General features: G+C 42.8%; 1 protein-coding gene across 6 annotated transcripts in view; it reads right to left on the reverse strand.

Annotated features, from left to right (window-relative positions):
* Positions 1-10,056: 10,056 nt before the first annotated feature.
* Positions 10,057-15,430, reverse strand: part of PDE5A (phosphodiesterase 5A) — a 171,667-nt gene continuing 166,293 nt past the window's right edge. For all 6 annotated transcript variants that reach the window (XM_050946335.1, XM_050946331.1, XM_050946330.1 and 3 more), the window contains exon 21: positions 10,057-14,405. In XM_050946335.1, coding sequence (XP_050802292.1) covers positions 14,268-14,405 — 138 coding nt within the window. In that variant the 3' untranslated portion in view covers positions 10,057-14,267. The remainder of the gene's footprint in view (positions 14,406-15,430) is intronic.

Genomic DNA, 15,430 nt, shown 5'->3' on the forward strand with positions numbered 1-15,430 from the left:
TAGCACTCCCATTAGGAGGCAGATACCAGCACTATACACATGCAAATAAAGTGGTTTTTCTGGTTTACTTTACATTGAAAAAATTAGCTAGAGGAAGAAAGGGAAAAAGACACTGTTGTTAGGCAGACCCCAGGAGGCAACAGAGAACCTGCAGTTCAGACAACAAACACCGGAGGGCACCCCAACACAAGAAAACAGGATGTCACGAAAACCAGAAGCAGTACAGCTGGAAGCAATGGAAAAACAGATAGAACTGCTAAAAACACAAATGGCCAGAGATGAGGCAACTCACAAACAAGAGATGGAAAGGCTACAAAAACAAGAAGAAGCCAACAATGCAGCCCACCAACGAGAGTTGGAAAAACAGAGGGAGACCCACCGACAGGCCATGGAATTAGAAAAGGCTAAGCAACCTGCTGCAGCCAATCCTAACAACCCTTCGCCAATTATTGTTCCACAGCACAGGAAATTTCCCACCTACAAGGCAGGTGATGACACCGAGGCCTTCTTGGAAAATTTTGAAAGAGCCTGTCTTCGGTACAGCATCCCTGAAGACCAGTACATGGTAGAATTGAGGCCACAGCTCAGTGGACCGTTAGCAGAGGTGGCAGCTGAAATGCCTAAGGAGAACATGAATGACTATAAACTTTTTCAAACCAAGGCCAGATACAGAATGGGGATAACCCCGGATCATGCCCGTCGGCGTTTCAGAACCCAAAAGTGGAAACCAGATGTGTCATTTCCCAAACACGCCTACTACGTTGGGAAAAATTATGAGGCCTGGATATCAGGACACAATGTTAAAACCTTGGAAGAACTGCACCTCCTCATACAAATGGAGCAGTTCTTGGATGGTGTTCCTAAGGACATAACACGGTACATACAAGATGGAAAACCCAAAAATCTCACCGAGGCAGGGGAGATTGGAGCCAGATGGATGGAAGTGGCAGAAAGCAAGAAAGCTACGGTCAAGGGGAACGAATACCCCAGGGGGCACACCGACCATAAACCCTACAACCGAGGGCAGCCAAAAACCCCACCTACAACCCAAGTAAAGCCCCAGACACACTATTCTTCTACCTCACCAGTCTCCAGTAACTCACCTCGACCCAGTGACCCATCAGATGGAAGATGCTTTAAGTGTAATGAACTGGGACATATCAAGGCCTACTGTCCAAAAAACACCATCTGAGTGCAGTTCATTACACCACCATCACCCAAAAGATCCCCAGGCCCAGATGCCTCTCAAATACCCTTGGAGCGAAGGGAAAATTTGAGAGTGGGCGGAAAGAAGGTTACTGCATGGAGAGACACGGGGTACAAGTGTCAGCTATCCACCAATCCTTCGTCGACCCCAAATTCATCAACCCAAAGGCCCAAGTGACAATTTACCCCTTCATGTCACAAGCTGTAGACTTACCTACAGCTGAATTGCCTGTCCAGTACAAAGGCTGGTCAGGAGTGTGGACTTTTGCAGTCTATGACAATTATCCTATCCCCATGCTACTGGGGGAAGACTTGGCCAACCAGGTGAAGCGGGCCAAGCGAGTGGGAATGGTTACACGTAGCCAAACCAGGCAAGCTTCCAGACCCATTCCTGTTCCTGAGCCGTCCACAGATGCCCCATCTGTGTTACCAGAGACCCAGACAGAGGTAGTGGACCCGGATTCCATGCCAACCACTGAAGCAGCCACAGCACCACTGAAGCAGTCCCAGGCCCGGAACTGGAACAGCAACCAGCACCAGCAAGTGCAACCACATCTTCAAACTCAACGCCAGAGGGCGCCAGCGAGCCAGAACTGGCAGAAGCAACAGACAGCCATACCCAAAAGGCTCAGCCAGAACCTGAAATACCCTCAGGTGCACCAGCGGAGAGCGGTTCACCAGCAGCGGAAACAACCCCATCACCTACATCGCTTCCAGAGGGACCAAGCCCAAGTCCACAGTCTGAGGAAGAACTGGTGACCCCAGCCTCAAGGGAACAGTTCCAGACTGAGCAGGAAGCAGATGACAGCCTTCAGAACGCGTGGGCGGCGGCACGGAGCACCCCACCGCCTCTCAGCTCTTCTAATCAATCCCGGTTTGTTATAGACCAAGGACTTTTATACAAGGAAATTCTTTCTGGTGGACACCGGGAAGAATGGCAGCCACAAAAACAGTTGGTTGTTCCAACTAAGTACCGGGGGAAGCTCTTAAGCTTAGCCCATGATCATCCCAGTGGCCATGCTGGGGTGAACAGAACCAAGGACCGGTTAGGGAAGTCCTTCCACTGGGAGAGGATGGGCAAGGACGTTGCCAAGTATGTCCGGTCCTGTGAGGTATGCCAAAGAGTGGGAAAGCCTCAAGACCAGGTCAAGGCCCCTCTCCAACCACTCCCCATAATTGAGGTCCCATTTCAGCGAGTAGCTGTGGATATTCTGGGTCCTTTCCCAAAAAAGACGCCCAGAGGAAAGCAGTACGTACTGACTTTCGTGGACTTTGCTACCCGATGGCCTGAAGCTGTAGCTCTAGGCAACACCAGGGCTAACACTGTGTGCCTGGCCCTAACAGACATTTTTGCCAGGGTAGGTTGGCCCTCCGACATCCTTACAGATTCAGGATCTAATTTCCTGGCAGGGACCATGAAAAAACTGTGGGAAACTCATGGGGTGAACCACTTGGTTGCCACCCCGTACCACCATCAAACCAATGGCCTGGTGGAAAGGTTTAATGGAACTTTGGGGGCTATGATACGTAAATTCATCAACAAATACTCCAATAATTGGGACCTAGTGTTGCAGCAGTTGCTGTTTGCCTACAGGGCTGTACCACATCCCAGTTTAGGGTTTTCACCGTTTGAACTTGTGTATGGTCACGAGGTTAAGGGGCCATTACAGTTGGTGAAGCAGCAATGGGAGGGGTTTACGCCTTCTCCAGGAATTAACATTCTGTACTTTGTAAGCAACCTACAAAGCACCCTCCGACACGCTTTAGCCCTTGCCAGAGAAAACCTAAAGGATGCTCAGGAAGAGCAAAAGGCCTGGTATGACAGACATGCCAGAGAACGTTCCTTCAAGGTAGGAGACAAGGTTATGGTCTTGAAGGCGCAACAGCCCCATAAGATGGAAGCATCATGGGAAGGGCCATTCACGGTCCAAGAGCGCCTGGGAACTGTGAACTACCTCATAGCATTTCCCAATTCCTCACTAAAGCCCAGAGTGTACCATGTTAATTCTCTCAAGCCTTTCTATTCCAGAGACTTACAGGTTTGTCAGTTTACAGTCCAGGGAGATGATGCTGAGTGGCCTGACGGTGTCTACTATGAAGGGAAAAAAGACGGTGGCGTGGAAGAGGTGAACCTCTCAACCATCCTGGAACGTCTGCAGCGGCGACAAATCAAGGAGCTGTGCACTAACTTTGCCCCATTGTTCTCAGCCACCCCAGGATGGACTGAACGGGCATACCACTCCATTGACACAGGTAATGCTCACCCAATCAGAACCCCACCCTACCGGGTGTCTCCTCATGCCCAAGCTGGGACTAGTCTTATGATAAGTGGGGATAATGAGAACATCTTTCTAGCAATCATCTACTCAATCCAATGTGATTTATTCCCTCCAGTACTGTAGGTGAGCTAGAAAGAAATGACTAAGAGAAGCTAATCAGAGCAGCTGATAGTGGTATCACAGGGCTTGACTCTCCTCTTTTCTGCTGGTTCTTCAGCACCTGCCTCTGCTGGGCTTGGATCCTTCCCTGCTGTTTGTCAGTTCCCTTTTGTAGGGGTAGCAACTCTGGGGTTCAGCCTCGGAAGGTATAAGTACAGGGGTGAAAGTAAGATAAAAGACTTACTGGTATGGAGTTTCGGCTTGTGGGCCCTCAGGCAGAAGGGGCAAGACTGGAGGGGGTCAACCTCCCCCAGCCAGCCCTTCCATGCTGCCCAGCCTGTGCCACCCGGGGCTCCAGCAGTGATTTAAAGGGCCCAGTGCTCCTGCAGTGGCAGCGGCTGGGAGCCCTGGGCCCTTTTAAATTGCCAGGTGCTGGGGCAACTGCCCCTTCCCCCCCCCATTGGCAGCCTTGGGGGGGTGGGAATGGGCAGCAACATTAACATGGGCTGTGTATGGGCTGGTACCAGTGATCACTTCTTACCAATATGCCATACCGGCCCGTACCAGCCCACTTTCACCTCTGTATAAGTGCCCTTTGCAAAAAAGGCCTCCACATATTGCGGCTCCATTATTTCATTCCTTTTTTTTATGTTATGGCCTTCCACTTTTCCCATGTATCAGGGATGACTGCTTTAGAGACATCACAGTCTCTTGCATTCCCCATTGATCAGTTGTAATCACCTGCAGTCTTTCACTCTCCTCTTGTATTGAGGGTAATTGCATGCCCACATTCTCCACCATGTTGTGACAGGGTGCGCTGTTCACTGCTGGGATGATGCCTCCTCCTGGCCATTCTGGAGATTAGCTTCATGAAGTCAACACCCTCCCCACAGTTGCATGCCATCTCTCCACCTCTCTCTTTCTCTCTAGGTCTGAAGCCCCTCTCTCACACCAGGAGCTCCTGCTTCCTCTATCTGACTCAGCCCTCTGGCCAGGTCACTGTTTTCCTATTCCAGAGTATTGAGGTCCCCACTTAACAATGGGCTTGAGCAGTCTTCCTATTCACTGCCCAGCTGGTGCCACTTCCCCAGTGCCTGACAATGGAACCCAGGCCCACCCTCTAGTCCACGTTCTGGCTCAGGGACCCACTAGTCAATAGCCAAAATCTTCCCTCTTAGACCTTACTGCCTTTCCCTGAGTCCTTTCCTTAACTCCTGGCTCTCCCACCCCACTTGCCAACCTCACAGCTCCCTCCTTCCACAGAGTAACTGCAGCCTATTTCCCAACAGCCAGGAAAGGCAGAAGCTCCCTAAAAGTGTGGGTGTGTGGGCACTGGTATCCAAACTGTGCCTCTCCTAGGCTACCTCTTCTCTCTGAGCTCCCACCCCTGAGGCCCAGCCCCCATGCCAGCTCTTACCCTCAAGATCCCCTCTTCCCCATCAGGCCCCTTATGGTCAGTAAAAAGTAGGAGGGCATAGTCTTCCCACTTTTCAAAGTAATGGGGCCATGGTCCCCTGGCTCACCCTGTTCTGACACCCCTACCAGCAGCCCCCTTCTACTCCAAGCTCCTGGGCTTTATCCAGGCCACTTCTTTTCCTGCCCAGCTGAGCCTTATCTGTAATTAATCCCTGCTCTCTGGCTCTTCATCCAGGTGTTGCCTGGGCAGTCAATTGGCCCACCAAGCCACTGTAACCCTTTTGGGCCTTGTGTGGGGTGGACACCCTATCACCGTGGGTCAAGTGAATGGGATCTGCTAACTAAAAAGGCAAACCTTTGTGTGTAATTTCTATTTTAGGGAAGCTTTGGGATTCTTCTTCTTCTCCCCTTATATCCAAAGGTAAATTTGTGTGTAATTCTCTCTGGAGCTTGTCAGCATTGTTCATGAATGGGCTGTAAATGTATTATGATATGCTCCTTCTCTTCTACCTCCCCGAGGTCAGCCTCCACAGCTCAACCTGCTCAACAGTAGGAGCAGCAGCATTGACAATAGCACACACTGACACATACAAGGTATTTCACTTAGTCTTACATTGTGTATATTATAACCACTAGCTGGTAGTTGATTAGGGAAAGGAAACTCTCTCTTCCATCCCCTATGTAATAACCAGAACCATCTGGTGGCTTTAACTTACAAAAGTTTCAGTTGTTTATAACATCAGTACTGACTCAGAAGCAAAAATACTGGAGCTGTTTGGAACATGGAATTTTTATCCTGCAGGAAATGTTGAAATTAGAGTCCATTCTGAAACAGAAGTGAAGTTTGATATATTAAAAAATCTGAAACAACAAAAAATTCTGAAAAGTTTTGAATCAGAAATGTTGCAATGAAAAGCTTTGACAGCTTTGATTGAAACAGAAATGGTCATTCTGAATCTACATTTTGTCTTCCTTTTGAAATCTACGTTTTGATTTCCTTTTGAAATTAAACAAATGAAACAAAAATGAAACATGAAACAAATGAAATGAAATGAAACAGAAATGGTCATTCTGAATCTACATTTTGACTTCCTTTTGAAATGTCAGTTCAACGACAATTTTTGTTTTGACATGTCTCAGAATTCGTATTTTCCCAATGAAAAACTTTGGCTTCAGCAAAATCATGTTTTTTGGTGGGAAAACTTTCGACGTGAAAAATTGTAACCAGCTCTAAAAATGTATACATATTTGGGTCTGGTTTCCAGAAAATTCTTTTGAGTTTTTGATTTTTAATACTGTACAGAGCCTATAGCAACTCTGATGTTGGAAATAAATGAATGATGATTTTACTAGTAAGAGAGCTTTCCCCCACTTGTCCTTCTTCCTGGTTTCCCCCTATAGAATTGCTGGACTACATGCATTTATACCAGGAAGACGGTAGGTGCTAAGAAAGACAATCATGCTTACATGTCAGTCACTGAACATCCATAATACTCAGCAATGTTAGGGGCTGTAATATGTTTAGGACGAAATTTTCCTCAGCTTTGTGTGCACACATATAGGTGTACAGTTGCTTAATTTGTATGTGCAAACTGAGATGTTATAGGGTGGTATTTTCAAAAGAACTCAGTGTTGGTCTAACCTTACACCCATTGAAAAAAATGGTAAAAGTCTTACTGAAGTCAATGGGAACAGAGTTAAGGCAACACTGAGGTCTTTTGAATATGAGATCCTAATGTTAGTTGTCTTGTTAAAGGATTACTAGAGGGAGGTAATGGCTTTAATGGCTGATTCAAACTATGTCAGAAAATGGTTAATATGTAGCACTAAAACTGTTATAACGGTTATTAAAGCATGTAGAGATTTTAATAAACTGAGGTGTGTAAAGCACTGAACTCTACTGTATGGAACCAGAACTGCTGAGTCATACTACTAATATTTAAAGGTGCTTCTTTGGTAAGTGGCAGGGAAGTTCTGCATGGCCACGGTGTGTCACATAGTGATGACTGGGAAGTTCCCAAAGGTACACTGCAATTCAACACCCGTGGCTGGCCTGTGTCAGCTGACTCAGGCTCATAGGGCTCAGGCTACAGGGCTGTAGAGCCTTGTGCCCAGGGACCCTCCCTCCTCATAGGGTCCCAGCACCTGAGCATCTACACTTCAATAGCCCCGTAGCCTTAGCCCCATGAGTAAGGCTAAGTTTTTGTAATAGATATTTTTAGTAAAAGTCAGGGACAGGTCACGGGTAGTAAACCATTCATGGCAGCCCGTGACCCATCCCTGACTTTCACTAAAAATAGTTTTGACAAAAGGGGTAGGTGGGTTCAGCACCCACTTCTGCTGGGGCTCCCGGGTCCCCCATCAATGCAGTGTGTGGGAGCTCTGGTCCCCCTGCCCCTGGGCTGTTGTGGAGTCCCCTCACCCCGGGCAGCTGGTAGCTGCGGTGTCGCCCAGCTGCTGGCCATGGTTGCAGCTTCAGGTGGGCAGATGCGGGGAGTCCACCAGATGCTGGCCACATCTGGGCAGATGCGGGGAGTCCACCAGCTGCTGGCCACATCTGGGCAACTGTGGGGGGTCCGCCGGCCACCCGCTGCAGCTGTGGGTCCCCCCCGCCTGCCTGTCACAACTGGGCAGCTGCAGTTCCACCAGCCCCCCGCCGTGGTTGGCCAGCCGCAGGGTATCCCCACCAGGTTGGAGGCTGGGAGCTGCGAGGGCAGGGCTGGCTGGGAGCTCCAGCCCCAGAGCAGAAAATGTAACGGAGGTCAATGGAAATCACGGATTCCGTGAGTTCCGTGACATACTTATAGCCTTAGCCATGAGCCCAAGTCAGCTGACGTGAGCCAGCTGTGGATGTGTAGACATACCCTAAGTGGCTGTGCACTTGTTAGAATATAGTTACATGGTTTTTAAGCGCATATGCAAGTGGTGGTTAGCTGAAGCAAATGGGCAAGAGTCTGCACACGTTGTGTGTGTGCAGACTCAAAAAATCTGGTACTCAGTGACTCTATTTGGAAGTTACTGCTGCTTGCATGCATACTCACCCATTTTGCCTAGAGCTGCAAAACTCCTAGAGCCAGAAATGTTGCTGCTCAGAACCTAACAAGGCAAAGAATAAGAAGTGCTGAGAGAACTGAATCAGCAGCCAGGGTCAGCAGTCTGCACAAGATGTAACTTTTAAGATTATGCTGTCAGATCAAAGTGTATTTACCCCCCTTTTTTTTTAAATTCACCAGATTAAACTCTTGTAACCTCTGTTATATGACTTGTCCTTTGGGGGCTAATTTTATTCACACAGCACCTTTTACAGCAGCTATATTTGCCAAGCCTACTTTTCTAAAAAAGTCAGACAGCTTGTGTCGGGACCTGGTATGTGTAATTGGAGTGCTTTCTAGTGGGAAAAACAGCCAATTTCTTTTTTCTTTCTTTCTTTTTTTTGAAATGGAAAACTATGCCACCGGTTTTCAGTTATGACAAACCTTATGCCTAGGGAATTTCCTGATAGTAATGCAAAAATTCTCTAATGCTCCAAAGCAGGCTCTCCAATATCAAGAGGTTTATAAACAGATACAATTAATTACAATACCTAAACAATTAGAGGCAATTTCTTGGATCAGGACAATGACACTGCTTTGAAAATTTATCCATGATAAAATTAATGACCAAACAGCAAAACATAGTTGACATCTTCCTTTTTTTATTTTACAAAGCATGAAAAACAATACAAAGAGAATGAGGAAATAAGTAGTTGAATAGCAGTTTGATCATAGAAAATTACCAGGCTGTATATTCTTTCTTTTATCAACTATACAGTAACTAGGACAAACAATTCTGTTAACTAACTTAAGAGAGTTGTACTGAATAACTATGTAGTAGGGAAAATTGAAGAAGCAAGAACAAATCAACATTCGAAAGACTTTAATACTACTTAAAAGCTGAACATAATATACATAGTAACCTTGTTAGCCTAGTACAAAAATACTGTGCCCAGAAACTGTATATTTGTTAAAATGTTTGAAAAGGTAGAAGAATACAAATAGACATACTCAGTGGCAAGTGACAGTTCATTACGATTCCTTTTATTAAACTATAATAGAAATTTATTTTTAAACTATGTACAGTGCTTTTCACACTACATTCTTTAACAGACATGTGCATGTGTCTATCATGTTTATACACAGAAGGCTCAAATTCTAACTTCAGTTACACCTGTGTGGTACCATTGAAGTCAATGGGGGTTGGCTGAATGAACTATAGACTGTGCAGGTGTCACTGAAGGCAAGAATTTGGTCCAGGGTCTTTATAGGTATAGGCAAGAATAAGGATAAATTTGGCCCGCTCCGCAGCTATGGGGCCCAATCCAGCTTCCACTGAAGTTAATGGGAATCATTCCATTGACTTCAAGTGGGCATTTGATCAGAGACCCTATATCATGGAATGGACGAGCTCATGGTGCAGCAGTTAGCAGAAGCCAGTTACTGCTTAGCACACTTTATTAATATACATTTACAAATGGTGCTTAGATATGAATTTCTCCATGGAAACCAACCTCTCTCTGTGGAAAACAAGCCTTTCCACACAATTTTCATTCAGCTAGCAATGCTGAACATAGAAATAGCCTGATCTCATAATTTGCTGTATCTAGTAAAATGTCACGAATATTCAGACCTGACTCAGATGATGGCTCTCATTTCTATGAGTGTCAGAACAAAAAGGCTCAGACCCATCTTTTAAAGCAATGCAGGGGTCTGGAGAGTTCTTATGAGAGTGATTGTTCCAGATCAGGGATACTGCAGAAATAGCAGAATGCTTATGGAATGTAGACTGCATGTGATTAGTCACGGAGGGGACTATTCTACAACCCTCACAGAGGCCAAACTCCCAGTTAAAGCTAATGAAATTTCCACCGACAGGATCAGGCCTTTAAGAGATACTCCCTTACAGCTTCATAATTTATTATGAATCATTTGCATGAGTCAGCACTCTCTGCTTTGATTCTGGTTCACAATTGCTATGAGATCAAACCAACACACTGGTTCAGCACCCCATAAACCTTTAGGATCTAGATTTGACCTACCTGACTTCAGGCTTCTCTAATGGGCTGAACCAGAATACTGGGACCAAATGCCCCTGAAACCAAAGAATCTTAGATCTGGATTAGATTCCACACCTGAATGTGGCATCTCAGAGCCTCCCCCAAATGAAATACATTGGGCTGGATTTTCAAAAATTCACTTTTGCATGCACTTGGGTTGCATGTGCACAAGGCAAAAGTAGGCTTCTGAAAAATCAAACTGGTTGTTGTAAAGAGAGAGCCAGCCTTGCTACTACTGAATGTTTCACAGACAGAAAGAACTCACAATCAATAGCCTGTCAGTATCCCCACCATCTGAAAGCAGCATGTGGTGACCCACTTAACTTCAGACTGCGGGGAGACACTAGAGACTGACTGGTTGACACGATGTTATTGATTTATAATCAAGAATACATATAAGTAGCCATTAAGAATATATTGTGTGATTTTCCTTAGCTCTTTTACTGGACGCAAAATAATAGGAACCCTGTTTGTTCTACAATTAATACTGTATTACAGAGATGGTAACTTGCTGAATAGATGGTTTTTTTATTCCTGCTTAAGATCCTCCCTCTTTTTTTAAGGAGAAGAGTAGGATCACTCACTCTTTAGGTAAATGTTAAGTGATACGATATTTTTTTTAAAGGGGAAGAAAAGAAGAAACAAAGGTCTGTATTAAGGGACTAAATTTTGCTCTGGGATCTGAGAACACATTTTCCATTGATTTCAATGGGAGTGTGCATGCACATCTGAGGGCAAAATTTGGCCTCATATTAGCACTGGTCTTTCTTGGTATATTGATTCAAAGCAATATGAAGAACACAGAAGGCCCGATCCTGCTCCCAAAGATGTCAATGTCAAGATTCTTGAAAATTCCAATGGGAGTAGGATTGGGCCAACAGAGGCTTAAATTCTATCCTCATTTACATCTTGTACAATTCCCATTGACTCCATTGGGTGCACAGGGTGTAAATCAGGGCAGAATTTGGCACACAGATCACTAAGGCATTTAGACACAACTCCTGATGAAAATAATGATAGCTGTGCAGCTAAATACATTAGTTGGCTTTGAAAATTTCCATCTTCATGTACAGTGTATTTCAGGCAGAGAACCATTTTTTTACCTATATAGTCACCTGTGTTACCAAAGACAAAAAATATCTCATCTGCACACAAACCAACCATGCTAGAGCCTTGAAACAAAAACTGCAATCAGGCAGACTGAAACGCAATATAATGCCCTGATCATTCTCTGAATTTGCCTAAAATACATAAAACATAAGGCCCTAAACCAATAGTTTTAAAGAGTTTGTATGTGGTTTTTAAAAAATAAATAAATACAGATACATGTATGTTAGGACAATATTTTGATAAAAATCTTAGGTAGAATAGAAGTCTACATTTGTTTCAACATACACTTTCCTCTACAGGGAGAGATTTTGTGGGGATGTATGTATACCTTAATTATATGTAAATACTATATAACTGTGTATATTTGTCAGTGGAAGTAAAAAATGATGGCTATGTGTTATTTACATGTTTGTTATGCCAAAGATATGGCTCCAGCATTCTTTTGCATTATTTAAAAATATAAACCATGAAAAAACTATGTTATACACACACAGAGTACAGCAAATAACATACATAATAGTTGGGTTCTTAATATTAATATTGTATCATTAACAGTTTTATCACTATAGTAGATTTGTTGTGTCATCCCCAAATGAGTTTTGCTCTCGATCATACTAGCAAGAATAAACCTATAAATATTTTATCCACACATATATTATATATAAAATAAATGGCTTAGATAAGAAAATAATTTTACTTCAGTAACTGCAGTATGCAAATTCCTACAATAAAAAGGCGAATACAGGAATATGCACATCCTGAGGTAATCTTATTTATCTAAGGAGCAATGACAAGTTTTTAATAGTGATGACTGTGTTTGTGCCTATATATAAAATATTACATACATACACACACACACACACCCCTCGTATTATATATGCATCGATACACATAGAGCACTGCATATCATAATATCCGAAGAATTGTTCATTATTATATATCAGACTTATGGAAACATGAGTGACAGCTTAGAACAAATATTTTTTTAATAGGCAAATGTTTTCAAATTTGGCTGCAATAATAATGTACTGACATTCACAGGAGATCTTAAACTAGAGTTAAATCAGTTGCTACTAACTGGGTTGATTGAAATGCTGCAGAAAACAACAAGAACAACCTCCTCTACATTTCCTTATTTCTAGAGTCAAATAATATTTTGGAAGATTCTGAAATATTTACTTAACATTTCTTCTATCTATTATTTTTCATATTTGAGTGCCTCTGTCTCTTTTGATTCCTTCTAAGACCAGAAGCAGGAGGGATGATAAACAGAGGCTGTTTTCACAGCGTTTCCAGATTAACTGTAAACAGATGGTACTGAAAATCTCATGAGGAAAAAAGATTTCTTGCAGTTTCCAACTAAAATTGTGTGGGCTTAAATGGTTCAGGCAAACTGAATGCACACTCTGAAATATATGAGGTTTGCCCATCACTACTGCTGGTACAAAATACTGTTACAGAAATGAAAATCATCTTTGTGGGTTTCTAAACAGCAAATGTTGTATCTGTATTACTGAGAAGTCTTATGAGCCCCTGTCTCATTTTTAATCTACTGATCATGGCTACACATGGCAATTGTGCTCCCTTTATTTTAATGTTTTGGGGTTTGTCTTGTCCATACGCTTTCTTGAATTCATGCCAAGTGGCCTATTGAAAAGAATTTTTATTAGGCATTTCCTCTGTTAAAAAAATGATTTCTCTATGTCTGCTGCAAATCCACTGTCTCTGAATGCTTTTTATGCCTCAAATAAAAAATTTAAGTCCCTGCAGTATTCTCACTTGCTTTTGCTTTCAGTCTTCCTTTCACTTATTGCTTTAAGACTTCATCTGGTTAAAAACTGTACCTAGTAAAATAAGTGCTAAAAATCACTTTTTAAAATAAAAACGTTCTAGTTTCCAAGGTTAACATCTGCAATCTCAAGCAAGCCTTCAAAGTGGTCATGGTCATTTTTTTAGTGCTACTAGTCTAATGAATGAGACTCACTAACAATTTCCTGAAACATCCTCTTTTCCAGATCATGTTCTTGATGAGTCAGTTTTTTCATCACACGCTTTCATAATCACATTCTCCTGTGCTTTTCCTTCTCTTTAATGTCATCATAACCAACAGACTGACACAACTCATCTGCAGTATGAGCATATTATCAGCAGCTCAGTAGTGATCCTGGTTAGCTCAGTTACTTCTCTTCACATCCATTCTGGTTCTCCCAGCCCTGTGTCTTACAAGTTCTTTCAGACAGCCTGTTAGCTACCTTGTGAGTTGTGCTATCGTATCATCTCACTGAGTAGCTTTCGCATCTCTGTGTAATTTCTTGCCACTTCCACTGCAAATCTCACTTAGGTCCCTGATTCTTTAATAATTCACAGTATTTTTTTTAAAACTTCTCAGAAAGGTATGACTATTTTGTTGAGACATTCTTGTAAAATCATAAGGCATTGGTACAGTATAGCACACAAGTCCCTGTGCTTTGTCAATTGGGGCCCAATCCTGCATTCCCATATAAATGAAATTCTTACTGATTTCAACGAGAGTTTTGTGTGCATAACAATTGTTGGGTTAGGCCTTTAGAGTGAATTTTAATTCCCAAGCTCCTTTTTGCCTTCAGGCTTCTTGCAAGAGAATAAACAACATTGCTTATTACGTATGGTTACATAACAAAGAATAAAAGAGGAAGAAAAGTGCCATATATGGTAATCCTTAAGATACTGGCCACTCATGAAACACTAAACAACTATGTACATCTGTAAAGTAAAAGGCTTTCAAAGGCAGTCCAGTAACTGTACTTGTACCTCTGTGTAGAACTGAGCAGAGTAAACTAACTCTGCAGTTCTATTTTTCTAACTCACCTAAATGAAATCTAAGAAATATACAATCATTATACATCATTCACATAAAAATGGTCATGCTATGCTTTTAATGGCAGGGGAAATACACACATATATATTTTTAAATACAGTAGTGGCAAAGAATACACCGAATCCCTACAGTGTATAGCAAAATATAGTATCCCCAAATTACTGTATCTTCTGAATAAACTCAAACTTGTATTTGCTAAATCAGAATCTCAGTTCCGCTTGGGCTGATTACTTTCTCCATTAATCAGATTCTTCTCCTGCTGTTCAGCTAAGGATTGCCACTTCTGCCTATTCTTTCTACAGCCATCCAGTAAAGGGTAGCAGGCTTCTGAGACATGTGTCAGGGCCTGCAAGAAATAAAACAAATCAGGCTGGCAATGCATAACAAAAAACACAGTTTTCCTGCTCCTTACGATGTGCCCATTGGAGGCACTAGACGAGAATATGTTTGAAACATAGAGCTTGTTTTTGCTAGAAAGTGGAGCTATGTTGGAAAACTGATTTTAAGAAAGGCTCCCTCTGATCCAATTCCAATAAGAACTCAGTTATTTCACCTATGCAGACCAGGCTAATTTGGCCATCTTTATTGCTGATGCAACTATTGATTTTATCAGTTACCCAGAGGACATTTGGCCCCAATGTATTCAGCAACTGATTAAGAAAGGTCTAGAGAAGAGCTGTGTTTAATAGCCATTCTCAATTACTTTTCATCTCCTGGTGTAGACCAAGCAATAGTGAGTTACTGTATTAGGCCAACATGGACTAATAAAAGTGAAGCAGAGAACAAGTTTTGGAAAGAGAACTGGATTCCAATGTTTGGGTTAGAATAGGATGGATAAATAGTAGGGAAGGTCAAGACATTTCCACTGAAACAAAATTTTGATGAAAAATGTAAAATCCATGGACATTTTTGTGATTTTTTTTTCTTCCTCATTCGCAATAACGTGATGACCACATAGCCCTTTACTCCTATCAGCTTCTGGAATTCAGTGCGACAGAAGTAATGAGTAAGGCCCCCTGTCTGTTAGACATATTAAGTGACTGACTATTACACAAAGCACAGGGGGTGAAGTCTGAAGTTAATGAGCATGGGATGAAATCAGTCAGGATTTCACTCATGAAATTTAATTCTCATTCAAACAATAGAAGATGGTGATGTCCGATTCTCCTTTTTCTTAATGATAGTTTTACAACAGCATAACTCCACTGGGCCATATCCTGGTGTAAATCAGCATAGGTCCATTGCCACCAATAGAACTGAGGAATTGGCCTATTGTCTTCAAAGGAATTATTCTTGATTTACACCATTGAGAGGAAAATCAGGCCTATTAGGCACAAGTCACTGGAATTATACCATTTAATCTTTTTTGTA

This window comes from Gopherus flavomarginatus, chromosome 3 (genome assembly GCF_025201925.1).
Source record: "Gopherus flavomarginatus isolate rGopFla2 chromosome 3, rGopFla2.mat.asm, whole genome shotgun sequence".
NCBI lineage: Eukaryota > Metazoa > Chordata > Testudines > Testudinidae > Gopherus > Gopherus flavomarginatus.